The sequence below is a fragment of the Hydra vulgaris genome, chromosome 06, assembly GCF_038396675.1.
Source record: "Hydra vulgaris chromosome 06, alternate assembly HydraT2T_AEP".
Classification (NCBI taxonomy): domain Eukaryota; kingdom Metazoa; phylum Cnidaria; class Hydrozoa; order Anthoathecata; family Hydridae; genus Hydra; species Hydra vulgaris.
In genome coordinates this window covers 34,093,901-34,110,417 of record NC_088925.1, presented here as the reverse complement: position 1 = coordinate 34,110,417, position 16,517 = coordinate 34,093,901, and the positions used below count along the sequence as shown (strand labels likewise).

Here is a 16,517-nt window from a genome sequence, read left to right as displayed (position 1 = left end):
ATATAACAACGTTTGAAAACTATTTAAAACAGTATTTAGTAAGCGTTAGAAATAAACAAATATACTTAATGGGGGATTTTAAAATAAACCTTTTAAACCTAAAAAATGATAATAAAGTCGAACGCTTTCTAAATCTCCTCTATCAGCACAATATCTTACCATTAATTAAAAAACCAACTCGCATAACTCGTCAAACTGAAATTCTCATAGACAATATTTTTACTAATAACTTCTCGAAATATCACACTCAAAGCGGAATCATAAGAACTGATATAAGTGATTATTTCCCAATATTTTTCACATCAAATTCAATATACAAAGAAAAATCAATCAAGGAATCAAACAAATTAATAAGCGTTACAAAAAGAAAGATAGATAAAAATGCCATTGAAACCTTTCGTAACTATCTACCACTGGTAGATTGGGATCAACTCATCAACTACAAAGACGCAAATAACGCTTATGAATATTTTAACTTAGAGTTCAGTGATGCGTATGAAAAAGCGTTTCCAAAGCAAGAAAAAATAATCATTTTTTCTAGCTTTGGAAACGCTTTTTCATAAGTTTAATTATAATTAAACTTAAAAGCTTACAAAGTCCATGGATTTCCAAAGGTCTTATTAAATCTACTAAAAAAAAAACAAAGACTCTATGAAAAATACTTAAAAAAAAAAACTTACAAAAATGAAAACAAATACAAAAATTATAAAAACCTCTTTGAAAAAATAAAAAAACAAGCAAAAAAAAATTATTATTCTAATTTATTGCAAAACATTATCGGAAATAACAAAAAAACATGGGATGTTATAAAAGAAATAATAGGAAAAAAAAAGATTGAATCTTGTAATACACTGCCTAAACGTTTAAATACTAATGATAAAAACATATTTACCAGTGATAAAAAAAAAATTGCTGAAAGCTTTAACAATTATTTTATAAACATTGGAAAGACGTTAGCAAATAAAATAACTTAAAGTAAAAAACTATTTAAATCACTTTTAAAAAAGTAGACTTTACAACGGATGAGTGTGACTTATGATGAGCTTTGGAATGCTTTTGAAACCATACAGTCCAGAAAAAGTTCTGGTCTTGATGACATAGACTCTAAAGTTGTTAAAAACGTTTATGACGTTATAGAGTATCGCCTAATGTATACCTTTAATCTCTCATTAAGAAATCGCTTTTTTTCCTGACCGCCTAAAATTAGCAAGCGTAGTTCCAGTATTTAAAAGCTGAGATGACTCGACTTTATCTAACTACAGACCCATCTCCATATTCCCATGCTTCTCAAAAATATTGGAGCGCATAATGTATAATAGACACTTTACATACCTTCAAAATCATAACATCCTCTACGGATACCAATACGGATTTAAAAATGGCCAATCAACTGAACATGCTGTAATAAAATTAGTTAACGAAATTTTAAGTGGCTTCGACAAAAACAAACACACCCTTGGAGTATTTATCGACCTTTCAAAGGCTTTCGATACAGTGGACCACGAGATCCTTCTATACAAACTTTATAATTATGGTATAAAAAATAAAAATTTAAAATGGTTCAGTTGCTATCTAAAAAACCGTAAACAAGCCTTATTTTACAATAAAACATACACCCCCCTTGAAATCGTCACATGCGGTGTTCCCCCTGGGGTTTATTCTAGGACCTCTGCCTTTCCTAATCTATATAAATGATATATTTTTATCTTCTAGTACATTAAACTTCATTCTTTTCGCAGATGACACTCAAGCTTTCTATATCCACTCCAACATTACTACACTTTTTAATACAGTAAATCAGGAACTTGAAGAGTTGAGCGATTGATTTAAAGCAAAAAAACTTTCTGTCAACATTGAGAAAAGTAATTATATCTTTTTCACAAAACCATACAAATCAGACAAACTACCATTAAAACTTCCAGATATTCTTTTAGACAAAGTTAGACTAAATCGAGCGTTCTCAGTTAAATTTCTCGGGGTATTCTTAGATGAACATATTTGCTGGAAAGACCACATTAATATATTAAAAAACAAAATATCTAAAAACATTGGAGTTATGCATAAAACCAGATATATTTTAAATAATGCATGCCTTAAAAGTTTTTATTTTGCATATATACATAGCTATATTAACTACTGCAATATTGCCTGGGCTAGTACCTACCAATCAAAACTAGATTTAATATATAAAAAACAGAAACAAGCATGCCGTACAAACGCAAATAGAAATGCCAATTCTAAACATTTAATGAAGGAACTGAGAGTTCTTAATATCTACGAACAAAATATCTATTGCATTCTTCAGTTCATGTTTAAACTCAAAAATGATCTGGTCCCTGAAGTCTTCCATAACTTTTTTCGCCTTATTAATCACAAATATCAAACAAAATACTCTATCAAGAACTACTATATTCCGAAAACCTCTTTAAGACAATCTAAATTCCCAATATCCAGCAGAGGACCCCAATTGTAGAACTCATTTCTAAAAAACAAAATAAAAACGATAAACTCATTCCAACATTTTAAATGCGCTGTAAAGCAACAGCTACTAGACCTCAACATTAATGAAACAATCTCTTATTTTTAAAATTTTTTCTTATTTCTAAAATTTTTCCTTCTTCAATTTAAATCTTCACTTTTTCTTGAAATTATATTATATTACTTGCTTGGTTATTTAATGATGTTCATTGTAAAAGAAGTGAAAAAAAAAAAAAAATGTATATGTATTTAAAATATTTTATTATATTTGTATTTGGTTTATATTTTGTCAACGACAAAAATGGGGCAAGATGATAAGACTATTGTCTTCTACTTGCTCCAGTCATATATTTCACGATAAAATGTAGCACAAACTTATATTAATAATGGCGAATATATATAAACTCACTGATATGAACATTTCTGTTAAAGAACTGCTACTGCAATAACGAACAGTAGGTTTAACTCCATGTGGGGTTTTTCACAAAAAGGTTTGTCTTTGTCTGGCCACTCGAAGATAGACCTTCTTGTGAAGTGTAATTTACGGAATTGACAGTGTGCAAATTTACATTTGTAAATTCTTGATTTAAGTCTTAAAGCTCCTTATTTGATGAATTTACTAGTGCTTGCCAGAATGAGTTCATAGTAAATCAATAAGAACGCCAGATTAAAAAATTTGCTTCATTGGCGATTTAAAAGCGTGCTTTAGCTTTTTTTAATGTTGGCATCACGTGATATAATATTTGAAACTTGATTGGTTTTCGCTTACGACGATTCGCAAAAAGTAGAAATGCATCCGACTTTTTTTTCCGCTGCAGCGAAACGCTCTATCAGCAAGCTTGGCCAGGAAGGCGAGTGATTTCACGTCATAATATGACCGCGCAAATACTATTTGATGTTAATACGTTTTGAAAATTTGTATGCATTTTAAAAACGCGCCGAAAAAATTATTTTAGCTACGAAGAAACTTAAAAAAAACTTACCGTTAAAAAAGCAAATAAGTCTTCGTAAAAAAATAACGAAAAATAAAATAACTTAACTAAAACTTAAATAAAAAAATAAAATTAAAACTTAACTAAAACAAATAATAAACTAAAACGCTAAAATTATCTAAATTACGTTCGGAATAAACATTAGTAAAGATTAACGGTTCAAATAACTTTGAATCGTTAATCTTTACTAATGTTTTTATAATATTATGCAAAACCCTTTTTAAATAAAGTAACAACTTACACCTAACGATTCTTTAATAAATGCACCTAAAATTGTTTAAGGCATTTAAAAGATTCTTAACAATTCTTCGCAGTAAACAAAAGAAAAAATAATCATCTATTTAAAAAGTTGATATAATTTTTTCTTTATTTAAAAACATTTAAAATAAAAATACATGCTGAAATAAATATAAATAATATATATATATATATATATATATATATATATATATATATATATATATATATATATATATATATATATATATATAATATTATTCATTAATGTTCTTATAAAAAATCATAAGAGTGATTTGTTACTTTATTTAAATGCGTTTCATTAACCCCTTAAGGACCGATATTTTTTTAAACAAATGTACCAAAAAAATCAATTTTTTTTAATGCTTAGAACTTAGTATAAAAAACATAAGCAAAAATCAAAGTTATTTAATTCAAACGGCTTTCAAAAAAGTTAGTCTTTTTTTTGTTTTCAACAAAATCATTCTACTTTTCGAGTGAATTAACTTTAATGATTCTTATATAAATATATACTTCTATATCATAACAACTATCAGCCATAACTTTTAAAATGCATGCATGAATACCAGATTATAAAGAAAAAACATAACCCTATGTATGTATGCGCGCAATTGATCTGGACGTGTTTATTATTTTGCATTGAACCGTAAAATATGCAGCTTGTGTGACTAATTATTACAATTTATATATAGTATATAACTATATATAAACTAATAATATCAGTTATATAAGTCTATTTCTCGTAACCAAAATCAATTAAAAATCTCTGCTAATTAAATTAAATTTTTTAAAAAAAAAATTCATATTTAGTAAAGAATGATAATAAATAATAAGTTAGCAAATACAAAAATAAGAAAATAAAATCAAAAACACTATTCTTTTTTTCTTCACACTTTTCTTATTCCCAATGCTTTGTTATTATTTGAATATTATCAAATAAAAATGCTTCATTTTATTTACTAAACATTTTTGTTTTTGTTGTTAAAAATTAAATACCCTATGTTTACAATACAAAAAAAAACAACATAACTTCATTTTAAAAGTGACCATTTTAACTGTTCTTTGGCCGACTGTAAAACCTAAATAAATATTTTGAATGAAAATCATTGCAAACAAATAAATAGTAAACCTCGCAAGCAAGTAAATATAACCATTGCAAGCAAGTAAACAACATTAAGAATGTATGAAAATACTTAACCATCAGAGAACTGGAACTTATTTCTTAAAGTCAAATACTTGTTTGCATCAGTCAAATTTATGATAAATTAATGTAAATAAATCAAAAAAAATTGACAATAAAATTAAACTAATAAGACATGTACCAGAAAAAATCTGCGCGGATATTTTAAAGAATATTAAGTCAATTATTATATTTTGCTATTGAATGTTATATATATTTTGAAAGTACATATATTAAAATTTTTAAATTTCACTTAAGTAAGTTTGTGAAGTTGAGTACGCGAGAACGCACGCACGTTTTACACTCGACATCAGCTTTTGCACGGTTATCGGCTGGTCTTCCTTGGAAGCTCTAATCCATTTATTTTTGAAGTCTTGAATGTTTTTGGCTTCTTTTACATTGAACCTTAGTTTTCCTTTGACAATAGCCCAACATCTTTCGATAGGACGTAATTCGGGACAACTTGGTGGATTGCAATGTTTTGAACGAAAATTAATTCATGTTTTTTAAACCAGTTTAAAGTTGTCCCAGAGTAGTGACATGATGCTTAATCGGGCCAACAGATTACTCGTCTACTACTTGTCTATTACTCGAGATCTTAAAAGCGGTAAAAGACGCTTGAGGCATTCTTTGACGTATATTTCGGTGTTAATTGTTCCCGTGGTCACAAAACAAGAAGTTCTTTCACCACATTCACAAAATGCTTGCTAAACTAAGAACATTTTTGTAAATATTTCCATTCCAAGGCATTTGGAATTCCGTTCCTTGCAATTAATTGCTGAATAATATTGATGTCCTGCACTGTTCTCAAAGCAATCTGCAACTTTTTAGAAATTTATTTGTTTGATACACCAGGATTTTCAACCAGAAAATGCAAAATTTTTTCTCGCTTCTTATCTTAATTTGATGATATTTCAATTAAAAGTAACTATTTTGATAACAGTTTTGAATAACATTTTAATGACATTTTAAAACAAACAGCTAATTAAAATAATGCATGGTTTCTGTAAAAACGAACACCCGCAGATTTTTTCTGATGTTTTATTAAAAGATTGACATTCTTCACAATTATAAAAAAATAAACCCGTGCAACAAAAAAACAAACAAACCTGCGCAACAGTTTGCTCTGTTAATGGAACGTCTGCATCAGTCTGAAAAATTTGAATGAATTTGTCAACTAAATCTTACTAAACTAAAACAACTGATTCTATTTTATAAATTTTAAAAAGCCTCTTAAATTAGTAAAAAATATTTCTGAAAAATTTTATTTAACCTTAACAGCAACTCTCTGGACAATGTTGTTGGAATCAGCTTCTAATATTACCCTGCAGTAACACAAAAACATGTAAGCAATGAAAAAACAAGCAGTGAAAAGATTCAACAACAGTAATTTTCACCATTTAATAGTATGTTTTAAACATTTATAAAACACGACAAAAATGATAAAATAAAAAACGCTAAAAATATTATTACCTGATGTACTTAACAAAAGATTTTAGCAGTGTGTAGTGTTTAAAAGATTTTAGCAGTGTGTAGTGTTTAAAAGATTTTAGCAGTGTGTAGTGTTTAAAAATGAAAATTTTAAATCTGTCTACTAAAATAAAAGCTTTCAGTTCCTAATTTTATGCTAATAAAAAAAAATATACCCTCCATTCAAAAAAAAACGCAGCCTCTATCTAAAAAAACATACCCTCCGTCAACTAACTCGTCTATTGCTAAGAGTACTACATCCAGATGATCCATTAAAAACCGCTTTTCAACATTTTTGCGAAGCATAGTGCTGACTGCATCAAAGAAAGCATTCAAGACACTTACCAAAATTAACTAAAAAACAAAACATGATTTTTAAAAAGTAATAAAAAGACACCAAAAATAACTAAAAAGCAAAAGATTTTTAAAAAGTAATAAAAAAATGCATTAAAATGTTATAAAATTAAAAAGTAACCTCATTTTCATATTGGGACCCCATGACATAAAAGTATAAATCAACATTACTTCTGTAGACTACTGTCAATCCATCCAACATTATTATTTCAGCTAAAAGATATGATCAACTAATTTAATGGTACTAAAGACTGCAATTTTACATTTAAAAAAGCACACAACAAAATTATGTATGATACCTTAGGCCACACAAATATTGAGTTATAAACAAATAAAAATCTTCCTGCAACTCTTTCAAAACAAATCTTAATTTTTTTAAATAGTATTTAAAGTGTTTATATTTAAAGAAAGAGTCTAAAGCTAGTTAGCAGCAGTGAAGCGTGTTTAATTTCTTTCCGCCAAAAAGTTCTATAAACCATAATTATAAATGTTCATTTTATTTTTCACTGTAGTTTGGATGCATAAGTATAGGAGGTTATACACTTTGTGTATTATTTGGACAAAAAAGTAACTTTCGAAAACTTTAGAAACATCACTTGCTTTTTGCCTTAATAATAAATTTTCTTGAGGTTAACTGAATGTTGTCGCAAGTGTTTTTTGATGGTGATTACGTAATTTCAAATTTGTTGTTGTACATATTAGCAATATTTGCATTTTATAAAGTTATGCAAGTTGATTATAGCAAGTAGAAAATAGCAGGCCTTTTAAAAAGCTTGAGCCTCTATGCTATCATTGTGATATCCCATCCCTTTTCTCATCAAGTGACCTTCACTTGTAACACTAGCTCAATTTTATATAGCTCACCAATGTCGTATCTGTAACTGTTCCTTCATTCAAACTTTTATACATCTAGTTTTTTCATGCTTTATATATCTAGATTTTTCTGTGAACTTTTATACATCTAGTTTTTTCATCCTTTATATATCTAGTTTTTTGTGTGAACATTGGTGCTTTAAAATTTTTGTTTTAATGGTTTCCTAACATATACAGTTTATAGTTTTTGAAGTCTTCTGTCAATCATTTTTGTCCACTTTCTTGTTCTTTAGCTCTGTTTTATGCTTTTTGGTTGATGTTGAAATATTATTTGTTTAAATGTTAAAGGAAATAACATTTCAACATCAATAGAGTCTGCATAGGTTGACACACTTAAATAATATTATTTTTCTATATGAAGAGCTTATTTTCAAAGCACAGTATGAGCAATTTTGATTTTATGTGCCACTTTAAATATTATTTAATTTTTTAAAAATACTATTAAATATTATTAAATACTATTTAATATTAGAAAAAATAATTAGCACATGCACTGTCAATTACTTTCTTTTTCTTTAGCTGTCTACTTTGTTTTCTGGTTGATGTTGAAATTTTTCTTTATGTTAAATATATATTAAATATATTTTCTTTATGTTAAATATAATAAAATATATTTGAACATCAATAGAGTCTGCATAAGCACTTAGATCTTATCATAAGTCATATCTATTATCAAAGAATATAATGTATATATCTTACATCTTATCATATGTTTCACATCTATTATCACATGTATACACTTAGATCTTATCATATATATATCACTTACATCTTATCATATAGGATGATACTTGTAAATTTTTCCAGGTTGTTTAAATATCCAAGTCCACTATTTTCTGATTTTAAGAAAAGTCAAATATAAAACTTAAAGTTTTCTCTATCATCAAAAATTTACAACTTGCAACAACTTCACGTAAGTGTAAAGCATTTTTCAAATTATAATTGATGTTCTTAATTACTTATTTTTTGTGATTCTGATGATGTTCCAAAGTCTGAAGCAACTACTAAAACATATGATCACAAAAGTGCAAAAAGTAAAGGTAAATAGCAAATGTTTCAGCCTTTAAAATAAAAAAAATTATTACAGATATTACCTTACCATTTTGTCTGGATGTTTTTTGAAACAAATTTTTTTCAAACTCTCTTTGTTCCTTAACAGTTGCAAATGTATCATCATAGTACTAAAACAAAACAAATAATCATAGTAATAAAAGAAAATTTCAAATATTTCAATTGCCTAAAATATTTAAAGATATAAATTCTATTTATTTATCTATTTTGTTTAATTTTATGCTTTCTGAAGACATTTACTATTTTATTTAGGTTACTAGTTAACACCCCCCCCCTCTCCTCTTAAAAAAAATAATTTCTTGGTTTACAATCCATGAAATCATAGGAACCAAAAAAATCAATGGAATTGTAGAAATCATGGTAAATAAGTAACAGGTGACAACTAAAAATCCGGAATGAGAAGAAATGTTAATTTTGATGAAATATTTTATTCATAACAATTTTATATGGTTGATATATAATTGATGATTAAAATATTAATATAACTTAAAATATACAATAAAATTAATGATTTTCTACAAAGGGCCCTTTATCCGTTATTCTGCGCAACTTTGTTTTAATGTTCGCACAAGCTGTTTGTGCACCAGTTGTGTCCATTTCTTTCAAGGATTTTTTAATTCTACGCTTGAGTTGTGAAATATTTCGAGTTTTCCAATCACCCATTTACACTAAAGAACTTAGTTCTCCAAAAAAATCTTCAATTGGTCTACATTGAGGAAGATTGGTGAGGTTAACATTCTTCGGTACAAAAGGAATATTTTCGCTTTGGAGGAACTCAGTAACACTTTTCGCATAGTGCGACGTTGCTTTATCGGGCCAGAATATGTAATTATCATCTGAATGATATTTATTCATAAATGGGATTAAAATTTTAGTTAAGCATTGGTTTTTGTAAACTTCTTGGTTCACAGCTAGACCACTTTCCTTGAAAAATGGCTCTGAAATTCCTCTGTTGGAGACAACAATATATAACATTACTTTCTTCTCAAATTTGCTTCGCATTTTGAATTTAACATCAGGTGGTGTAACAGAAGAGTCGCCTGTGTAATATATTTTGTTACCAGGTATTTGGGGCTCACTTAAAGTAAAATAACTTTCATCATCCAAAATGAAATTTTTGTTACCAAAATGTCTCACAAGATAATGACAATCTTTTTTTACTTTAGTAATTTGACTTTCGGTGTAGGATGGTGATTTCTGCTTTTTCCTTGGTTTAACTTGAAGCTTTTTGAGTGCCCTACTGATATACTGCTGGAAACACTCAAATATTCTAGCAGCATTGCACTGGCTAATGCCATCTTTGTTGTTAAATCGAGTTTTTAACTTCTTCAAATTTTTCTTGGTCATTATTGTGGGCTTTCGTCTGGATCCTTGCTTTCTTTCAACAGTAACAGATTTGAAAATATCGTAAATTGTACTTTTCGATATACCTTCTTTCAAAAAATGTTCTACAGTAAACATTTTACCAACACTTTTATGGCGTTCATAAAAATGTACAACACGTTCTCGAAGAAGCTTCTCTTTAGACGACATTTTATGACAACTAAATTGACAATTGTCAAACAAAAACTATGTAAAATTATTACTTGAATCATACACTACTTGATAATGTAACGACGTGGCAAAATTAAACAACTGAATATGACTTGCGCACAATTTCTTTTTGTCCGGATATTTAGTTGTCACCCGTTAATACATAATATCAGGGATGCGGAATCCCAAAAGAATTCCTCTAACCTAAAGTCCTATATTTTTTTCCAAAAATTGGATACCAAAAACTAAAAAGTAATTTCTAGTGATTTTCAAATCTAGAATCCTTTTTGGTACTCTGCATCCATGCTTAATAGAAAGATGAAGAAAATTATTTGCGTTTCATTCCATAAAATAGATTTTTTTTGAGTGATTTTCTCCAATATGACAATAACCATTTTGCAGCTTCCTTTTTAAACTTTTTTACATATTCAGATTTTACTTTATCTTTACGTAACAAATTCTAAGTAAGTCAACATGCTTCAAGCACCATCAAATTTGATGGTGTATAGAGAAAGTAGTTAAGGATTTTAAAACATGTTTTTGGATTTGGTGGAACTGAATGAAAATCTTATGAAGTACCTGACCATAGCCATTACAACTCTGATAGCAGAGCCATAGCCATAGCAACTCTGATTGCATGACAACATAAAACCTTTTAAATAATAACTAAGTATTACTACTAAATAACTAACTAAGCAAAATAACCTTTAATAAAATAGAATTTTATTTTAATAAAATAGAAGATATTAGGTCAATATCAAAACTGCAAAATTTTAGTTTTAAAAAGATTTATCACTACATAAAATACATTTATCTCCTTCATAAAAGATCATCTATTATGCGTGCAATACTGATTCAGCATTTAAATGGTAAATTAGTATGAAAACGACTTGCTTTTGAAGCGCTTAATTAATTTCCTATTGAACTATAAACAAATAAACAAATACAAGTTCTACTTACGCGTGATACAATTCTTTCACCATCATTATCAAGAATTGCAACAGCTTTAATTGTATACAATGAAGCTTCCTAAAACAAAATTATTATAAAAGGACAATAACAGATAGGGAACCATTAAAACATTTTGATCAAAAAACTAAAAACTAAATAAAATGAAGAAAAAACTGCTATTTTTCAAATGTATTTAAAAATATATACATATAATATATATATATATATATATATATATATATATATATATATATATATATATATATATATATATATATATATATATTGTTAATTCACCTCCCCAAGGCCAAAAAGACCACTACAGACGAGGAGGCTACTTAATTGTGGATATACCCTCTCTCAACTCTATAACTCCGAAACACGAACCTTGACAAACAAGGCCGCTGCGCGGAGAAACAAGTTGAGCGCGGTACTAACAGGGACATGGTGGAGATCGAACTCGGAACCTCTCGCTTATGAAGCGAGCGCTCTACCACTACAGCACTACCGCATATATATACACAGTAAAAGGAAACATCAATCATCAATTAAGTTAAAACTTAAATTAAATTTAAACATCAATAAACTCTCAAAAAAAAGTAGTGTATTCATCACATTTAGCAAAATGTTGAGAAATTCTACATAGCAGCAAAATGAACAACAGGTAAAATTACAGTATCAAATGCTTTATCTATACTTTCTGTGAAAGTAGTATGAATAACGTTTGGTATGTGCTTTTAAAATTTAATATTGATTTAAAACAGTGAAAATTTATTTGTATAGCAATGTTCATAAGGGTGATTATTAACTTATTCAAATTTTCGATTTTTTTTTTTTAATGGCCTTAACATTAATAGAGGAAACTTTTAAATAAAAGCAACTTTAAATAATATATAACTTGATGATTAGTTTTAAAAAAGTCCCACGACCACGTTTTTTAAAATCAACTTATTTACTTTTTGTGTATCATTTTATTCAGTATGGCTTGTAATTTTACTTTCTTTTTACAAAGCCTTGTTAATTTTATTTTTAACATGTAAGTTTTTTTAAAGTATAATTTATTTACTAATAAAAAAAATTTGAATAAATAAGCAGTGAGGCCATAAACAAAAATAAGAAAACTTGGGAAAGTAATTTTGTTCATTTTGAGAAAACAACAGCCAAAAGAAAAGAAATCGATAAAATTGTAGAACCAATAGACAAGCTAATTAGAATTTCAAATCCACTAGTTGTTTTATAGAGGCTTACTTACTTGACCTCATTAGAGAAATCTGTTTTTGGAAGATGTAAAGTTATTGCCTGCAAATTAATTTCATTATGGACCAAACTGAATTTTCCAGTCATAACAGAAAAACCAATTTCAAGAAAAATTAAAACTTGTTGATTATTTTGTTAAATGAATTTTATATAAGAGAATTAGTAAATATGATTATTTGTGACAAAACAAACACAAATACAGATGATGACAACACAAAAGATGGTGTTGTAGTATAATTGAAAAAAGAGTTTATAGTCAGGAGTTTAGAAGCTCCAGAATATATTGGTCGCCAGCATCATGTATTAGATGTTATTTAAGCATGTCTTTTTTTTTTTGAACATGTCAAATTTTTGGAGGCAAAAAACGATATGAAGCTTTTCTGTGAGCTAAGGCATCATTACAGCTTTTATTTAAAAAAAAAGATTTTTCGAAAATAAATTTTAAAGCTCTTTCAAATATAAGTAATGCTAGGTGAATTCCAGAGGATTTCTAGCATTACTGGCATTTATTTTATAGCCATCAACAGCAACTGCAACCACCATTTAATTTCATTACTGGTGAATGGATGAATATCTGGTTCTCAAATCACTTTCATGATAGAACAACTATAAAGTTTTATTAGCTGTAATTAACCAGTATACAAAAACAAAACAAAACAAATTTTTAAGACACTGGTCTCAAGAAACTTTCATAAACACTGAAAGATCCAATATTTGTGCAGAACAGAAAATGACCAGGGCCCCAGCTTGGATCAAATATGGAAATTTTTACAAACCCTGCAGAGCTCTGGCCCCAGCAAAATTATAAAATTTATTTACTTATATACTAGCACACAATATCCTTATATATTTAAACAAACTTAAGTATGGGAGAGTTGTCGAAATTGGAACACCTAAGGAATAAATATTTTTTAACCAAAGACGGTTAAACTTTGAGATATTTATGATTTTATTAATACAAACAAACAATACTATACTTTTACAAAACAATACTATACAATACCTCACTACACTTTTAACCATAATTTGACCTAACTTGTAATATCAACAAAAATCAATTAAAATTATCTTAATTTTAATGGTGACAATTTAAACAATTCATTCAAAACTTTTAACAGGATTAAAGATGCCCTTGCAAAATGAAATTGTACAAAAGCTTAAAATATTAGCAGTCATAGTGTAGTGGTTAGAGTTCTGAACTTCCTGGTTAAATGCGGTGTTCTGTGATAAGACCATTAGGACTTCTTGGAGCACCTAAATGACTAACAAAAAAAAAATTAAAAAATAAAATATAAAAAATCACAAAATAAAGTTTTTGCAAGTTTTTTGTAAAAAAATATTTTTCAGGACAAATTTTTTACCAATGAAATTTATCAATTTCATTTACAGCTATGCTATCATTACTTAGATAAAGTAATAGCAAGTAAAAATAGGTAACAATACTATATATTGATAAATGTTTGTGTTAAAAATATTTATTGATACAATGATAAATACTTTTATTAATATTAAATAGACTTTAAATACAAGTCCAATAAACAAAAATAAAGAAAAGTTGTTATTAGTACAAAAGAGCTATTAATACAGTAGAACTCTAAAAAATGCTTATATGGCATAAATAAAAATATCTTTACATTTTTGAGTTTGCATTTCTGCTATTCCTTTTCTTGCTAGGCAAACATCTAGTATTAATAATACCTCTTTGAATATTATTAATAATAACCTAGCTATGCTGTATTTTCTTAATAATGCTAAATTTGCGATTATATTTTAAATGAGCCAAAAATCAAACCTTGGTCAAATATATCAAAAGTTTAGTATCATATTTTCACCAGCATAAAATAACGTCACTGACTAAATGGATTTTACTTTATATTTTTTACTTCCATAAATCAATAATTATTATTAATTTAGAGAATTAATAATAATTATTGATTTAGGGAACTATTAATAATATTTAAAGAGGTGCCGTTTCTTACCTAGCAAGAAAAGGAATAGCAGAAATGCAAACTCAAAAATGTAAAGATATTTTTATTTATGCCATATAAGCATTTTTTAGAGTTATAATGTATTAATAGCTCTTTTGTACTAATAACAACTTTTCTTTATTGTTGTTTATTGGACTTGTATTTAAAGTCTATTTAATATTAATAAAAGTATTTATCATTGTATCGATAAATATTTTTAACACAAACATTTAACAATACATAGTATTATTACCTATTTTTACTTGCTATTACTTTATCTAAGTCTTTGGTGTGAGAGGTATGTCAAAACCAGCTACAGTATGTAATGTGTATATAGGTCGAGGAGGGAAAAAGTTGTAAAGTAATGTTCAACATGTCAAATGCAGAGAATTTACATGGAGTGAAATATGATTATATATATATATATATATATATATATATATATATATATATATATATATATATATATATATATATATATATATATATATATATATATATATATATATATATATATATAACATTTTGTCCATTGCCCTAAAAATACAAGATTGCATTTAAAAACTTTTGAAAACATAGCTTCATGCTTAGAAGATAGTTCATTGATTATTTTTATTGAGGATAAACTTTTATGGGGTATAGAGGCATTTCTATTAGTCATTTTGGAGAATATTTTTTTAGTTTCAACAGGAAGAGAGTTCCAAAAGTGAACTGATTGATACTTAATTGACCTAATGCCATAATTATGTGTTTGTTTTAAAGGCATAGAGAAACTACAGTAAGATAAAGACCTAAGTTTATGACAGGGACAATTTCTGTGATTATTGTGAAAAACATGGACAATTACTGTGATTATTTAGAAACCATAAAGTAAAACTTATTTTTAATTTAATTTATGTATAAAATAAAACATATAATTGTAATTTACTAATAGTTGAGAAATTCATTTCAAATCAAGTTGATAATAAAGTATCGATAATACTTACTAAAATTCGATCATCCATATTTATAAGTTTTCAGATTTCTTCTTATTTCCAGAAAGTATAAAGAAAAATCAAAGAAAGACTTTTTTCTTATATGTAAATATGTATAGGTATACTAAAAAGACAACGTTAAAAGGGTAAGATAAATTTTTGTAAAAGCAATATTTTCAAAGTTAGCCTTTGAAAAATAATCGCGTTCCACGTAAAAATTACAAAATAAAATTCTAAAAGCGACACGCAAAAACGCCACAACTTAAATCTTAACGTATTTTGAAAAAATAAAGATCAAATGAAAAAGTATGAAAAAATTTGTCACAAATTTAAAAATTGAGATGAATGGTCTTAGCGCAGTTGCTAAAACACAGTTTCAAATTGGTTTGAATAAACCTATGATAAAAAAAACTTCGAATATAAAAAGCTTTGCAGTGATATCATGCCACTGGATAAACTGTTTTTTTTTTTTTTACAAAAATCAAGGAATAATTATATAATATAATATATATAACCAGCCAAATCTAAATCTAATCTTTATGAAATATCATCTTTTACATAGATATAGTTGGTTTTACTGGTTGGTAATTTTGAATGTCTCTTGACATTCAAAATTACCAACCTGTAAAACCAACTATATCAAATATTTATTATCGTTTTGTATCCGCTGAAAATGAAATCTTGCAAAACAAAATTATAAACTAACAGGAAAGTAAATATAGGAGATACGTATATGAAGTTTTTTGCTTTTTTATTTTATTTAGGTGCACCAAGAAGTCCTTACAGTCTTCTCACAGAGTACCGCGAATGAGCATTTAGTTGGAAGTTCATGCCTCCTTCCTAACCGATGTCGCAAGACTTGCCCAGAGGTGGGGTTTGAACCACGGATCCTTTATTTCTGGGGCAAGTGCGCTACCACTGCACCACGGCTGCTCAAAGTACATGTATCTCATTATATGGCTCCTCTTACTGGTAAAAAAAGTTAAAGGTCTTTGTTTAAAGCTAAATAAGAAGTGGCCTGAAATCTGAGATAATGTTAATGATGAAAAAAGTAATGCAAATAGGCAAAAAAGATGAACTTAAGATTGGCTCTGTTTTTGCACCGTTGCATTAGACATTTTTGACAAATGCAACTACTGTAATGATGTTTTCTAGAAAT

At 27.4% G+C, this 16,517-nt stretch overlaps 1 protein-coding gene across 1 annotated transcript; it reads right to left on the bottom strand.

Moving 5' to 3' along the window:
* Window positions 1-4,678: 4,678 nt before the first annotated feature.
* Window positions 4,679-15,569, bottom strand: LOC100211235 (coatomer subunit zeta-1). Its single transcript, XM_065799924.1, has 8 exons — window positions 15,371-15,569; window positions 11,170-11,238; window positions 8,705-8,786; window positions 6,854-6,945; window positions 6,599-6,732; window positions 6,182-6,233; window positions 6,018-6,059; window positions 4,679-4,807 (listed from the first exon to the last, which is right to left on the bottom strand). Exons 1-8 carry the CDS (start codon window positions 15,386-15,388, stop codon window positions 4,760-4,762), a joined length of 537 nt encoding a protein of 178 aa, XP_065655996.1. The 5' UTR covers window positions 15,389-15,569; the 3' UTR covers window positions 4,679-4,759.
* Between the last annotated feature and the right edge of the window lie 948 nt (window positions 15,570-16,517).